Below are 14,678 nucleotides of genomic sequence, written 5' to 3'. Positions count from 1 at the left end.
CGTCCTTTTCTTTTGATACCTATTACCAACAAGCAATATGTGGAAACGAGAGCGAATGATGGTTGATGTTATATCCGTCAAACCCGCTACACCATTACCGCTATCGTCAGCTTACCAGCACAGCCCTTCTTTACTGATAAACAACAATCATAGCAACCTTCCTCCTCCTCCTCCTCCTCCTCCTCCACTTTTGCAAAATAGACCATGCTATCCGTTTGATAGCCATATCCATGACGATGTAAACAACTTCTATGCAGGCAATGAATATAACCAATTTGGAGACATCAAACCACCCAGCACAAAGCGGCCCTTATCTGTCCATGAAAGCATGCCATCCAAAAGACAGAAATCCTTAAATGCACTGCCATCATCATCCGCATCCACATCCCAGCCAAAGAGCTCATACACATTCACTTCAAAACCGTATGATTACATGGACAACAACATCATGTACGATTACTGACAAGCTCCACCTCACTATACTTTTTTTTTTTTTTTTTTTTTTTTTTTTTTTTTTTTCACGTATTTTATTTCTCCATCTTGCTCTGCCTGCTTTAATCCTTCTTTAAAGGATGAAGTTGTACTTCAACAGGTTGATCTTTACGAATAATAAAAATTTGAAGGTTATCGCCAGTATAAATATCACGTTCCGTAGCTGAAGTAAATGCATCCTTCACAATCTTGAGAACTTCATCCAATTCCATATCTTCAAACTTTCTATTTGCCATATTCTTCTTGCCGACTTGGTTATCCAGGAAAGGTTGAATGAGTGCTGATGCGGAACCGTTGGCACGACACATTTCACGCTCGAATGATCCAATAGCATCGTAACAATAGACTGCACCTTTACCGTTCTCATCAACACCTCCCAATACACAGAAACTATAGTAAGGGAAGAAACGCTTTTGATACAGTGTGATGGATAACATTTGTGCTACTGCAGTAACAGACATGTCCTTTTCATGGCTGAATTTATACCACTATATCAAACCTAAGTCATCTCAGTATGTTGCTTGTAGTATGAACTTACCTTGAGTCTTTGATCAAGCACCTTCTTTAAAGTTAAACCATCAGCATGAAAACCGTTCATGGCAATCACAGATGTCTCTGACAGCTTGTATGCCTTGGGTGCATATCTAGAGTTGATGCTGTATCCAGTACTTTGTCTGGTATCAGAAGCAATGACACAGAAATCCTTTCCCGCAATAGCTAAAGAGGTACTGTTTGAATAAGAGTTAATGACACACAGCTCGAGATGTCCAGCTTCAAATCCACATGTTGCATTTACCCTCCATTATCGTCATAAGGTTCAAATCTGTGTTCGATAGGTACTGAAGTAGCTTCCATTGGGTTGGCAAATTCCATATTGATGTTTGATATGGGATACAGAAAAAAAAAAAGGTAAAATAAGAAAAAGAGTATGGACGCGCGGCAGCCAAAGTACTCTACATTACGACTTTCTGTAGTGCAAGTTCCGACGTATAGAGCCGCGTACGTCATCTAAGTGATGAACATCACTGAGTTGCTAATCCAGTTTGATGTATGCTGTCAAATGTATCCTATCAGCAAGATCTCTGGATCAGCAAATGCGTAGCCACCAGACGACCAACCATCATCTGCTGTTAGTGTTGAATGGGATGTTATGTGGATTTATCCAGATGGATTGTTGCATAGTGACGCCATTTCATTCGACATTGGCCTGAGTGTGTGCCTGTAAAAGCATCTTTACTCGAACCAAAGCCTCTGTTGTAGTGAATAGACCGTTGAAAAGACCGCATGATTCAATGAATTGACTTGAAAAGATGAACATTATTCAGTAGTCTGGTATTTCAATCAACGTGTGTGGACCTCTAGTTGTATTTACAGTTCTTTTCTAGGTCAACCTTAACGCGCACATACTCGAACAAGCATCAAAAATTCTACATGTGCATTTTGCCTGAGCTGTGGGGCTGCATTATTTACTCGAAATCCAGCTCAATGACCGACATGATGAATACACATTCTTAAAGCTGCAATGTCTGAAAGGTATTCCCATTTACTAAAAAGAAAAAAAAAAAAAAAAAAAAAAAAAAAAAGAATCCGTTCGATAAACCAAACACCAAAGGACTATCGCATATGAGGGTTGAATTAGGAAGGAAAGGGTATTATTGTATATATACAAAGTGGCGTTGGGTATCATATTCTAATTTCTTTACTTGAGAGGTGCTTTCACATCCAAGGTTCTTCCACGTAACCTCGCCCAATCAGCACAGGCTTTGTTCTGTTGATCGCACAGAGTCAACAGCACCTTTCTCTGCACCAATTCAGCCACTGCTTCCCAATCATTCACATTATGGCATTCCTTCATCTCAAAAACCGATAGATTTGGACAATACTTGATATAGGCGTACACGGTTTCATTCGATATCTTGAAGCAGCTGTTGACCGACACTCGTTCTAAGCCTGTTGTTCTATACTTTGCCAGCACCTGCATACAAGCATCATCAATGTCGCAACCAGCCAGGCCCAATACAGCCGCTTGTGTATACTGAGCAATGAGAGCAATGGATTTAATAGAGACTTTGTCACGATCCCGGATACGACCCACATTGAGATGTCTCAAGCGAGGGCACTGCATGGCAACAGCGGACAAGGAGACATCTGAAACTAGCCCACATGCACGCAAATCCAAATGCTCCAAACCAACACAATACTCTGCTACTTTGAGGATAGCACTATCGGAGATATGATGACAGCCTGCCAGCGATAGAAAGGTGAGGTTTGAATGCACCAGGAAGGGATTCAATGCTTCGTTGGAAAAGTGGTCGCAGATGTATATGTCCAGGTGCTCCAATTTGGTTGCGTTTTGTCCAATGCGCGACAGTGGTTCATTGATGGTTTTTTCCTTCATCTTTCGAATGGATAGCACTCGCAATGCATTACGGTAGGTTGAGAGTCGGGCCGTTGTGTCCATGTGTTTTTGAGCTCGGACATCCATTTCAGCAAGCAAATCGTCAGTTGTTATTTTTGATATGTTCTCGTCGGCAGCATATTCAGTGGGTGTATCAATGGTGGACACACTGGATAGAGAGGAGGATCTACTTGGGTAGTTCACCAAGGCAAGCATATCTGAATACTGACCAATGGCTAGTTGTGCAGCACTTGTGGATGAGGAGGAGGTAGACGGAGATAGCATTGGAATGGGTACATCATAGATTACAGAAGCAAACTTGAGAAATGTAGCCAGATCCTCCTTGGTGTCCTCAAAGTAAGCCTTTCTCCAAACAATTCGAGAAGCACTGTCATGCCACAAACGATTTACCAGTAAACAGGGATAGAGATCGACGCAACTCTTTTTCTTGGGCTCCTCTTGACAGTGTGCGGGCACAAGAAATGATAGGATATGACTGACAATCTCTGGTAAGCATACTGCCAAATGAGGTTGCTGTGTGTATTGATAGTCCATTGATATCTATGTGTACTGAATTGAATTGAGAGAAGAAGAAAAAAGAGAGATGGAGACAAGAGAAAAAAAAAACAAGCAAATATGAAAGAAGGGTTTAAATTATATTTAAATATGTATAAATCACAAAAGGGGTGTTTCTTATTGTTTGGCATTACAATGCGTGAGTTTCTGTTTATGCGTGCGTGTGTGTGTGTGTGTGTGTGTGCGTGTGTGTGTGTGTGTGTGTGTGTGTGTGTGCTTCAACTTTATTTTGGGGGGGGGGGGAAAGATGATAATATACGGAGGTTTTTCATATCATTTCATCCACATTCCTATTCATATATGCTACAGCTAATTTCTAAATTTTAGGTCTATACAGCTGACGTTCCTCAAAGCGAATAGGTACAATCATCAAATTTCGAATTTCTTGAATTTCACTGCTTGATAGCCCACACGCATCTTGAACATAGCCTTCAAAGGATCCATATTTCTGCTTGACTTGACGGATGGTCAATCGCATACCGCCTACTGAAGCCGACAATGATGCGCGCATGGCATCCTCTGTGATGTTGAGCTGCCTTGCTCTTGTTGTCAAGTGCTTTTCGAATTCAAAGTAGCCCAGGTTTGTCAACTCGTACTCTTTGGCAATGATTTCATCATCGACACCACACAAGCCCAGCAGTATCATGACAAAGACACCGGTGCGATCCTTGCCTGCTGTGCAATGAATGATCATGGCAGATCTCTGTTCAATAGACAACTCCTTGATCATGTATCTAAAGACATCGCCAATCATCTTTTTACCAGATTCCAAGATGGTCATGTACCCTTTGGCAAATCCCTCTTCGCCCTCCAGGAATACTATCATTGCTCTGTAAAGATCGCCATCCGATTTGACAACATCTTCATACAAGTTATATCCGAATCGAGTGACACCAGGCAGTTCTCTATGTGACCAAATGCCAATGAGCATTTAGCTTGTCCGTAGAGGGGGGGGGGTGACATGTACTTACTGCATAACACCATCTCGTTTGATTTCATGATCCAATCTAAAATCAAATATAGCTTTGATGTTTAATTTACTCAATTGAGCGCTGCCCTGAGACGATAACTTGGACAAATGACCAGATCTGAATACGAGCCGTTCTCGAATATAGCCACTGCCGTCTTTCAATGGCCAGCCACCGATATCGCGAAAGTTGTTGACACCATCAATGTCCACCCAGCGAGGAAGCACGAGACTTGCGGTTTGTCCCATGGCAAGTGCTCTCTGGTAATTGTTATGTTCATGCTGGGCAAAGAAATCCACCACCACCTTTGTCACCTGTTCAAACTGGCCTCTAAAGTTGTGATCGCCCTCAGGTAACAGAACGAGTGTATGGTTAGGAATTTTGTTTGCAAACATGGCGGCATTGTAAGGGGGTACAGTCTATAAATGGTAAATTAAAATATGAAGGGTGATTAATTTCAGCAGCATTCATATAAAATGTACCTTGTCTTTCAAGCCATGGCATGTCAATACACAGGTGGAAAGTGGCATTCTCGAGACTATAGGCGAGAGCGTTAGATATGCAATTCATTGATATTTTGTGTGTGTGTGTGTGTGTTTGCTATTCAATACCATGCTCATTTGACCAGTTGTAAAACTTCTCAACTTCGGGCAGAGTCACTTTGACAGTAGCAATGCGATCCCTTTGCTTTACATGCCAATCAAAGTATCCCTAATTTATAATCTAATGAATTCCTGTTGCTCAAATGAAAAATCAAATGAGCTTACATGTTCTTCCAAGGCCTTCCCAATTTCAGGTCGACTCGTCTTTAATTGGTTGTCATTCATTTTGTATCTTCCTGATAAGTTGACTACGATCGGCAATGGTTTCTCACAGGTAGTAGCAAACTTGAGTGCTGATAATGCGCCTATACATAGCCAATGTCAAATTAATGGAAACTGTTTGCACGCCAGAGATGTCTATACAACGTACCTCGAGAATGCCCAATCACTGCATAAATCTCGTACCCTAAATCTTCGAAATACTTTGCAACAGTGTGGATATCGTCTGTGTCTTCCTGTGATAGAGTGTGAGAAGCGGCAACGATAAATGACAACGTATATCACACACATACCAGAATGTTACAGTATCCAGGCGAGCCACCACTCTCACCATTTCCTCTAAAATCAAATCGAAATGAAGTGATGGGGAGTGTTTCAGCAAGTACTCTTTGGAACAGATAATCCTTGTGTCCTGTTGTACGCTTTTAGTTGTAAATCCAACACGTTTCAACAGGCATGCAAACCAACCCAAGATGCCATGCACAATCAACACCACTCTCGGCTGAGGTCTGCCCTCATCAATCTCGGGCTTCTTTTCGAGAATACCAACGATGGCTTCGTTCTTTTCATTCAATATGCTCAATTTAGACATTTGTAGAGTGGAAAAGGGAAAAAAGGTACAATACACATCAAATCCCGCATTTGAAAGTCTTAAATGACAACGCGGGTGTTACAGTGAGAGTACAATACGTGGGATAATTTATTTGTCATGGAAATCAGTCTACAATGGAAAACTGTGAATGTGAAAAAAAAAAAAAGTCAAGGGAGAAATACTTTTCCTTGCTAGTGATAATCTGAACTCTCCGTAAAGTGGGAATGATACACTCATGTTTAGAGAAGATACATTATACGCTATGACCATCATTAGGGTGTATAGCCCTTTGGCTGATATCGCAAAATTAATATAGCTAAAATGTTAGAAGAATCCTGATTGTTGATTGATATATAATCACTAGCCATATGAGTGTTTATGCTTTGGATGGTTCTCACCGAAGCGAAGCAAAGGTAGAGAACCAACCTGCGCAGTGGCAGCTCATGCTACCGATTGCTCTTGCGTATTTTATCAAAATACTGCTACTTTCATTTAGACCCTTCACTTATACATCAAATTATCTATGGATCTGATTCTTATGTGGTGCTCTATATTCATATACACGTAGCTATTTCATATACGGGCAAGTATCATACAGATATGATCCCTTTCTAGTCAAGAGTGTGCCTAATACAGCAAAATCTGGGCGCATTTGAGCTGTGTTTTCTCGCGTTCAAGGCCGTTTTAGATTGTCAGAATAGCACTAGACAATTGCTCTCATCTGGCAGTTACTTTTTGATACCTTTGCTCAACTTTTTGGGGATCAAAAAAACATGGATGAAATTCGACCAAAAAGCATGAGGTACCCCTCATGGTTTCCATCGAAAATCAAACGATCGCATTTTTTACCTTGAAAATGGAGACTTTTACTATGGTATATCTTGAATCAAAATGTTTCTATCAATCCAAAGCAACCTCTGAAATTATCTTTGTGGGACTTTGATATGTAAAATTTCGACTTTTTGGCGAGAAACCTCTTTTCGTATTTTCGTAAATTATTCAACAAGTTTATTCAAAACATCCATCTTACTTGGTATTATTGGATACGCCTTGAAAAGCACTCCAGGAAAGCTTAAGGAAGCATTTTTTTTTTTTTTTTTTGTAGGGGAGTCGAGCTCCAGGTTTTATTTAAAGTCCTTTAAATGTCATGCTGAGGGATAGAAAAGACTGTTGGTGGACCCAATGTCTGCAAAGAAGGGGAATAAGATATTTTTTGAACTAAATTGGGAAAGAAATCTACTACTAATAAGGTGCGACTCCTAGAGCCAGTACAGTCTTGCGGAAATCGTCAAAATATAGATCATGGATAAGAGCACAAAACACCAAACGAGGACATCAGTACTACGTCAAAAAAATCAAACAACTTGCGTTCACCAGGATTTGAACCGGGATCCTCCCGTTGGCATACGGGAGTTCTACCACTTCGCCCTACCACCAGGGACAGCTTAAGGAAGCATAGGATAATCACCATTTCTTACTTAGTCGAATCTGATAAAATAGTTTGATCGAGTCCAGAATCATCAAAATTTGGCCAATCTGGAATAGACTATGAGTCTGGGTTTGAATTAAGTTTGGCTGGTGGGGCTGGCAGGCAAACTCAATGCCCTTTTCATACGGCAATGCAGTAATAAATGCCCTTAAAGCGTATAGAAAGTAGGTGGTAAATCATAGAACTGTCGTTAATTGTGCTATTTACTTGCATTCTATATTTAATTACGTTAGTCTGGACACTGACGATTCACGGGCTGCATAACATGTCTACAGTAAGCAGTGAAATCTCTGAGGTTTCGGGTCGTCATTCAAAGAAAACGTTGGCAGCATTGGGCAAAGGAAAGAGGGTATACATAACAGTGGCTTTTGTTGACTGATTGTAAAATCATTAATCATATATGAGCCAGGCCAGACACATGCCTAGAAACTCAGTTTTCATATTAGGGTCGTAAAAGTGTCTAGGGACTGAACATTTATTATGTTATGATGTTCATTTGCCATTAAGAGACAACCTGACAGTAACAAGACATGTGAGCAGCCTGTCGATAATTTGTGCGAGCAGGCAGCCAAGTCATATTGTAAAACCTAGGGTCCATATATACAATTCTGGACACGGAACACCTTGCATTTGCAGTGGAATGAGCAATATGCCTCGCTTAGACCTCTCAGCGAAAGCATTTCACAACAAAATACAAAAACAGTAACCAGACCAACTCAGAGTACCTTTTTAAATTGCAGTTGTCTTTCTATGAGCCTCCATAAGCAGCGTTATCTTTATGAATAGAATAGCATTGATTTCGCCAGCAACCACTAAAATTGGTTAAAAGTCCGATTGTACATTTCTGTTCTGATTTGATGATTTTTCAATCTTTTTGGATTCGATTCGACCTATTTTGCCAGATTCGACTATATAAACTGTGATGATCATGCCATGCTTTCTAATGCATTCTTGCAGCACTTTTTGAGGCGCATCTAATGATGCTAGTTATTGACAGTGTTTTGAACGGGCATTTGGAGTAATATCTAATAATGTGAAATGGAGCTTTTGGCAAAAATGTCGAGATTTTACAAATCAAGGTTTCACAAATGTGATTTCAGGGGTTGCCTTGGATCAAGAGGAATAGTTTGATCTAATATATGCTACAGTAAAAGCCTTCATTTTTGGGGTCAAAAACGCGATCGTTTGATTTTTGCTGAAAACCATGAGGTATCCCTCACGGTTTTTGGTCGATTTTTGACAATCTCAAAACAGTTGAGCAAAGGTGTCAGAAAGTTGGTGCTACTTGAAAGTGATCGTTTGGTGCTATTCTGGCAGTTTAAAACGGCTTCCAACACGAGAAAACACGCTTCAAATGCATCTGAATTTTGCTGTTTGCACACTTTTGAGTAGTAAGAGGCGATTCTATTATGCTGTTAGATACTCTGTGAGTTGTTTTCAACGATTCAGACACGGAGCATAGCAGGAGAGTTGAACTTACAGCTACAGATCATTTATGAAGGATTTTCATCGAATGATGAAGTGTGAAAAAGTGAAGTTTTAATTTAGTAAAATCTTAACAGCAAAACAAGGCGCCACCAAGGATTACTGAAAACTCACGCCTGCTCAATATAGAGCAGTTTCTTCTACTACATTGTTTTACACTTTTTCTAGTACTCATTCCATATAAATAGACTAAACTGATCAGTGAAAAGGTCTACATGTAAGGCATGGCACTAATAAAGCATTCACTCACATTTTCCGCAGCACTGCATATATACTTTTACCATCACTTGATATATTTGACTGCCAAAGGATGCCGCTAATTTCGTTTAGTTGAGGTACATACGCCACTGCTATCAACACTTAACATGCATTGAGTCGAATTGAAGAGAAAGCACAACTCAGAGTGCCATAAAGCGGAATCAAAGCTTTCATTAGCCTTGCCGTTCATTCAATCAGCCCCATCGCTGATGGAGACCACCATGTCAGATTGCAACTGATGCGCTAGCCACCTTTTAACCGAGTACAACATCGCATAAATTCACCGAGTCAAACTCGTGGAACTAGAACAATCTACCTCTCAAAAGAGAACATTCAGAAAAATGAACAATTTAACCCAAATCCAGATCAGGAATCCTGTTCATTATCTGTACATCAAAACTGCTGATGGTGCCCTTGACTATAGCTACAGGAAACCACCTGCGGCCCTGTTAGATGGTGACGACAAGAGTGATCCGATGGACGTCGACAATTCAAATCAGGAGGATAATGATGTGATATCGCCCTCAGACGAGAAAGATTTTGACAATGAATGGGGGGGGGGAGGGTTATAGTAGAGGAACGGCAGAAAAGGATCCAAACTGGTTGGAGTACAAGTGCAAACGTAAGATGGGACGTTGTCTGAGGATTTAATTAAACAGAAAAATGTGTGCTGATTATGGCACAGACGATGAAGATCCACTTGCGATGGTCTGAAACAGCTATACAGATAGCTTCATATCAGAGCACGGCCCTTTTAGTAGTGTTATGAAAAAAAATCAAGGGATGCCTTGCAGGACTCTCTTGCTCAATCATTTGATCAAATGGGCTGTCGGGATAGTATCTTTATAAAGTGTTTGATCAGCTCTTTGACCGAGCTTGATAATATTCCAAAGGCTTTCAAGAACAATCAACAATTGCACTTTTACAGGGTTAACTGTCAAGTGTCAGCCGCAAAAAGGTACAGCAACAACCACAACCACAGGTAATGATCAGGGGCATATTATCCTACCTTATGCATCTATCAAGGAAGGATACACTTTAAAGGTGTCAAATTCCGTCGTTTATGCAAATGCATTGTTGAGTATGACGAATAAACACAACATATATATGTAGTCTTGAGCGAAGTGTTCCGTCACTGTATCAGCTTGAACCAATTCTGCACGAATAACTTGAAACAGCAACAGCAACCATCAGAACAGAACGATAGATCAAAACGCTTAAGCCTGAGTTTTTGGAAAATACGGTTCTCAACAAATCGAATTCAGCATAACTCAAGGACATCTTCTCCAACCTTATGCCATGTATACCTTAAAACAAAGATAGCACTACTTCAAGTATTATTAAGACATCAAAGCTTTGTAAGCATTTCTGAAGAGGAATTCATTGGGGAACCACAGCTTCAGGTAGGGACCGTATTGCCCAAGCAGCTCGCTTTCATCAGTTCCAAATTATTTGTGTTTAAAGCAGGCGAATAAGCTTTACAGTAACAAGCTCATGATTATGCTAATTGACGCAGGCGAGCCCACGTTGTATTGGTAAGAAAATGGTGCCATAAAACTTGTTCTATTGTTTGCCACATATGCACTATAGTCAATAAACTCAAAATTCTAAAATTCAGGATGAACGGATCCAAAATGACAAACCAATCAAATATGGAAATTAACCATGGAAATGGAAAAAGACATGGACATCTCGAATGGAACAGTGATCACTAGATGACAGGGACATTGCTGTTCTATTTGTGTTACTCACTGATACTGGAGGCAATTATCTTGTTTTCTTCTGTTTGAAACACATCTCTTCTGTGTCGACATCAAAGTTTCAGTGGTTTCCACGGAGGTCACATTTTTAAAACCTTTTTTTTTTTTTCTATTTCCACATTTTCCCTTGATTAAGGATTTGACGTTTAATCAATCAACATTTGGGTTTTTTCTTGCTTTTGGTCATTTTTCATCATCATGGCAAGCAAACGATTTTACCCAGAAAAGCTTGTCAAGCCATGTCCACCGTCAAATCCAGACTGTCATTGCTCAGAAATACACACACCAGAAGGGATTTATACATTACTGCATGAATTGTATCAGGAAAACACACAGCCTCAATTCAACTCGGGTACACATGTCTCGCTTTTCTGTCCTACTGCATCTAGTGCAACCCCTAAACAACAGCAACAGAATACACAGTTTTTATCAATACCCTCTTACAACTATAGTAGCACAACCACATCTTCCATCTCTGAAGATGGTGGCGATTTCCTGAGCTCTGTCGAGGAGGAAGAATTAGACAACAACAGCAGCAGCAGTAATAACAGCACTCAGAATAGTCCGTCAGATACACTCTCTGTGCCAATTGAGCTCTTTTCTTCGTTAACAACCCGATCAGGGCCACCCTCGCCCAAACCACCCACAGCAGACATCGCCATTGAACCTACCTCCTCAACAAACTCTAGCTCACTAAGCTCATTCTGGCATTCCGGTCGAGGCCATCACCATCACAAAAAACCCAAGAACAGCTTGTCAAAGCTCAAGTCTGGCTTCATTGAATATATGACGCCGCATGAGCAACTACAAAAGATGCTCAGCGAACGCACGCCACAGAACTGTAATGTGTTTTACAACGTTGGATTGAACCTAATCTGGCAGGATGAAAAGGGACAGCCAAGAGACGCATTGTCCAAAATTACATTTGGCAAAGCGTACCCTACTTGCCATGATGTCAATGCAGTGACAAGCAGTATGGACCATTTGGATGTCATTATTGGATTCTCTTCAGGTGATTTCGTCTGGTATGATGCAGTCTGTAATCGATACACAAGAGTAAACAAGAACGGCATCATGAATGGATCAAGTGTAACAATGGTAAAGTGGATACCCGGTTCAGAAGATTTATTTATGGCCTCATTCGATGATGGCTCTATTTTGATCCTGGACAAAGACAGAGATGACCAGGCTTTCATACTGCCTGAGCCACAATCATGGGCAGAAGAACAGTAAGTGTGGGTGCGCTTGAGGCAATGCAGTGCCACTCATGTTATTTAAAATGTATAGCTTTCAAATCACCAAACCCAACAAATTAAGTAAGCACAACCCAGTAGCGCATTGGCGAGTGAGTCAAAAGGGGGTTACCGGTAAGTGTTTTCATGTAGAATGACCTACACAGGGAAACTGATATATATATATATATATATGATTGTAGCTTTTGCTTTTTCACCAGATAATCAATATGTTGCGACAGTTGGGAAAGATGGGCTAATGAGAACGGTGGATTATACGAATGAGAGGTATATATATTATAGAGTGATTATTGGCATTGTAGCACAGAACTAACTTAGACGCTTGCACGTAGATTGTGCGATGTGTTTGTTGGATACTTTGGCCGACTCCTGTGTGTGGCGTGGAGTCCTGATGGCAAATATATACTGGTAATGTGTGGCATAAAAGTGTCAGTAAATTGAAATTAACCGTAGAAACAGACGGGCGGACAAGATGATTTGGTGACAATCTGGTCATTCAAAGAAAACAAGATCATTGCTCGGTGCCAAGGTCATAGATCATGGGTGACAGGTGTTGCATTTGATCCTCTGCACTGTGATGATAAAGATTATCGCTTTGCAAGTGTAGGAGAAGACTGCAAGATATTGCTGTGGGATTTCTCAGTGAATGCATTACATAAACCCAAGCAGGTAAAACCTCCATCTCACTACGTTTGCGCATAAATCAATATCTAATGTCCTATGGGTTTTTATTAGAGAAGAGCATCCATTATCACACTGCCTGGACACTCCAGCAGCCATCAAATACCTATTCAAGATTCCTTATTCAACAGGCCATTACAACCCCCTTCACCTCTCAAGAAGTTTAGAAAGAGATCCAGCATATTTGGAAGCAGTGAATCCACGTTGCTACTACAGCCAGTTGAGCCTACACAACATGTCAAACTTCCAACCATTCATCCCGCGCTCAGTAAATGCCAGGTACCTTTTCTGCAGCCCATTGTCAAGCAAACGATACACCCTGATCCATGTGTAGATATTGTATATAGAGAGGATTCAATCATAACCACCGATCGACGCGGTAGAGTACGTGTGTGGAGTCGACCTAGCAATACTGTTTCTAGCTGAATGATTGCTGATTTTGATGTCATCTAATTTTTGAATAAAAGCAGTTCATTTTTTCGCATCAAATAAAGGTTCTTTGTATTGATATGTCGTTGTGGGAGCTATATGTATACGGTGCAGGTCTATAAAGGCACGCATATAATTCACAGTTTTGGTGACAAGATTTAGCTCAAAGCCATTAAACCATCAAGTTATTTAGACAACTGGTATTTCAATAACTCTGTACATTACCAGCCCTTCTCTTTTTCAAGTGAAGTAGTCGGAACGCTATGAGCTACGTTTCCGTTTATCAGAAGAAATAGCCTGACCCGTGGACTAATGGACAGGATAACAAGCAATAACTGTCTCCATGCAAACTACTGATCACCTAGTAAAGCAAGCATATATAAAGCAAATTAATAAAGCACATTAATAAATCTAGACAATCAATTAGCTTGAGAAACATATAAGGATGACGTGAACCAGCCATGAAACGCAGCGTTCTAGAGTATAACCAGTATGATTACTTACAATATGAATCACTTGTATGTCATTTTTGGTTGATTCTATCTGGTATCTGCAATCAATGTTTAGAGCTGATTGAAAGTGGCATATTGAATGGATCAAGTGTAACAATGGCGAGATGGAGACCCGGTTCAGGAGATATATTTATGGCCTCATTTGATGATGGCTCTGTTTTGAATTTTAATAAAGTCATAAATGATCAGACTTTTATTCATTTGGAGCCGCAATTATGGACAAACGAGCTGCTCTATCTATATGTATGGTGTTGATATTCAACTCTTTTAAATGTCGCGCAATCAGATCACAAAATCCAGCCAGAATAGCAAGCACAATTCAGCAGTGCATTGGCAAAAAAAGTCAAAAAGGGGTTATGCATGTGCCATGATCCAGACAGAGAAATTTATGCATATATGATTATCCTTTGCTTTCTCACCGAGTAATCAATACGTTACGACAGCTGGAAGGGATGGGCTATTGAGAACAGTTGATTACACAAATGAAAGGTGCATATTATCGAGTGATTATTGTCATTGTTGCACAGAACTATTCTTGTTATATAAACTAGATGAAGTGATGTATCCGTTGGATGCTTTATAAAGCGACTGTAGCCGGCATAGAGCCCTGATGGATGAATATGTACTAGTAATGCGTGCCATTGGAATGCAATTGAGTTGAAATCAACTACCCAAAAGACGGAAAGACAGAATGATTTGGTTACTATCTGGTCTTTTAAAAGAAATTAAGATTATTTGCTTGGTGTCAAGGTCATAGATCATGGGTATGAATCCTTTTATAACTGTAATCATCATAAATCAGGACTAAAATAAACACACACGCATGTTAAGCAGCTGACAGGTGTTGCATTTGATCTTTTGCATTGTGATGATAAGGATTATCGCTATGCAACTGTTGGAGAAGATTGCAAGATTTTGTTATAGGACTTTTCAGGCAACGCGTTACATAAACCTAAATAGGTAA

At 40.3% G+C, this 14,678-nt stretch overlaps 5 protein-coding genes across 5 annotated transcripts; 2 read left to right on the top strand and 3 right to left on the bottom strand.

The window, feature by feature from the left end:
• Positions 1-37: 37 nt before the first annotated feature.
• On the top strand, positions 38-463 carry ATC70_001842 (uncharacterized protein; the record flags this gene model as incomplete). Its single annotated transcript, XM_064821232.1, has 1 exon — positions 38-463. One exon carries the CDS (start codon positions 38-40, stop codon positions 461-463), a length of 426 nt encoding a protein of 141 aa, XP_064680918.1.
• Positions 464-554: 91 nt separating this feature from the next.
• ATC70_001841 (uncharacterized protein) lies at positions 555-1,365 on the bottom strand (the record flags this gene model as incomplete). The annotated part of the gene is made up of 3 exons (XM_064821231.1): positions 555-980; positions 1,031-1,220; positions 1,289-1,365. The coding sequence occupies 3 exons, from the start codon at positions 1,363-1,365 to the stop codon at positions 555-557; spliced, it is 693 nt and encodes a 230-aa protein (XP_064680917.1).
• Positions 1,366-2,191: 826 nt separating this feature from the next.
• On the bottom strand, positions 2,192-3,445 carry ATC70_001840 (uncharacterized protein; the record flags this gene model as incomplete). The annotated part of the gene is made up of 1 exon (XM_064821230.1): positions 2,192-3,445. One exon carries the CDS (start codon positions 3,443-3,445, stop codon positions 2,192-2,194), a length of 1,254 nt encoding a protein of 417 aa, XP_064680916.1.
• Positions 3,446-3,782: 337 nt separating this feature from the next.
• On the bottom strand, positions 3,783-5,847 carry CDC15_1 (Protein kinase of the Mitotic Exit Network; the record flags this gene model as incomplete). The annotated part of the gene is made up of 8 exons (XM_064821229.1): positions 3,783-4,371; positions 4,438-4,853; positions 4,917-4,972; positions 5,046-5,145; positions 5,202-5,341; positions 5,407-5,491; positions 5,549-5,667; positions 5,724-5,847. 8 exons carry the CDS (start codon positions 5,845-5,847, stop codon positions 3,783-3,785), a joined length of 1,629 nt encoding a protein of 542 aa, XP_064680915.1.
• Positions 5,848-11,037: 5,190 nt separating this feature from the next.
• On the top strand, positions 11,038-13,199 carry ATC70_001838 (uncharacterized protein; the record flags this gene model as incomplete). The annotated part of the gene is made up of 6 exons (XM_064821228.1): positions 11,038-12,068; positions 12,127-12,206; positions 12,275-12,359; positions 12,425-12,500; positions 12,552-12,761; positions 12,828-13,199. The coding sequence occupies 6 exons, from the start codon at positions 11,038-11,040 to the stop codon at positions 13,197-13,199; spliced, it is 1,854 nt and encodes a 617-aa protein (XP_064680914.1).
• Positions 13,200-14,678: the final 1,479 nt, after the last annotated feature.

This window comes from Mucor velutinosus, assembly GCF_035048745.1.
Source record: "Mucor velutinosus strain NIH1002 chromosome Unknown tig00000093, whole genome shotgun sequence".
Taxonomy (NCBI): Eukaryota; Fungi; Mucoromycota; class Mucoromycetes; order Mucorales; family Mucoraceae; genus Mucor; species Mucor velutinosus.
The sequence above is the reverse complement of the archived record's forward strand: the minus strand, read 5'-3'. Positions and strand labels throughout refer to the sequence as shown.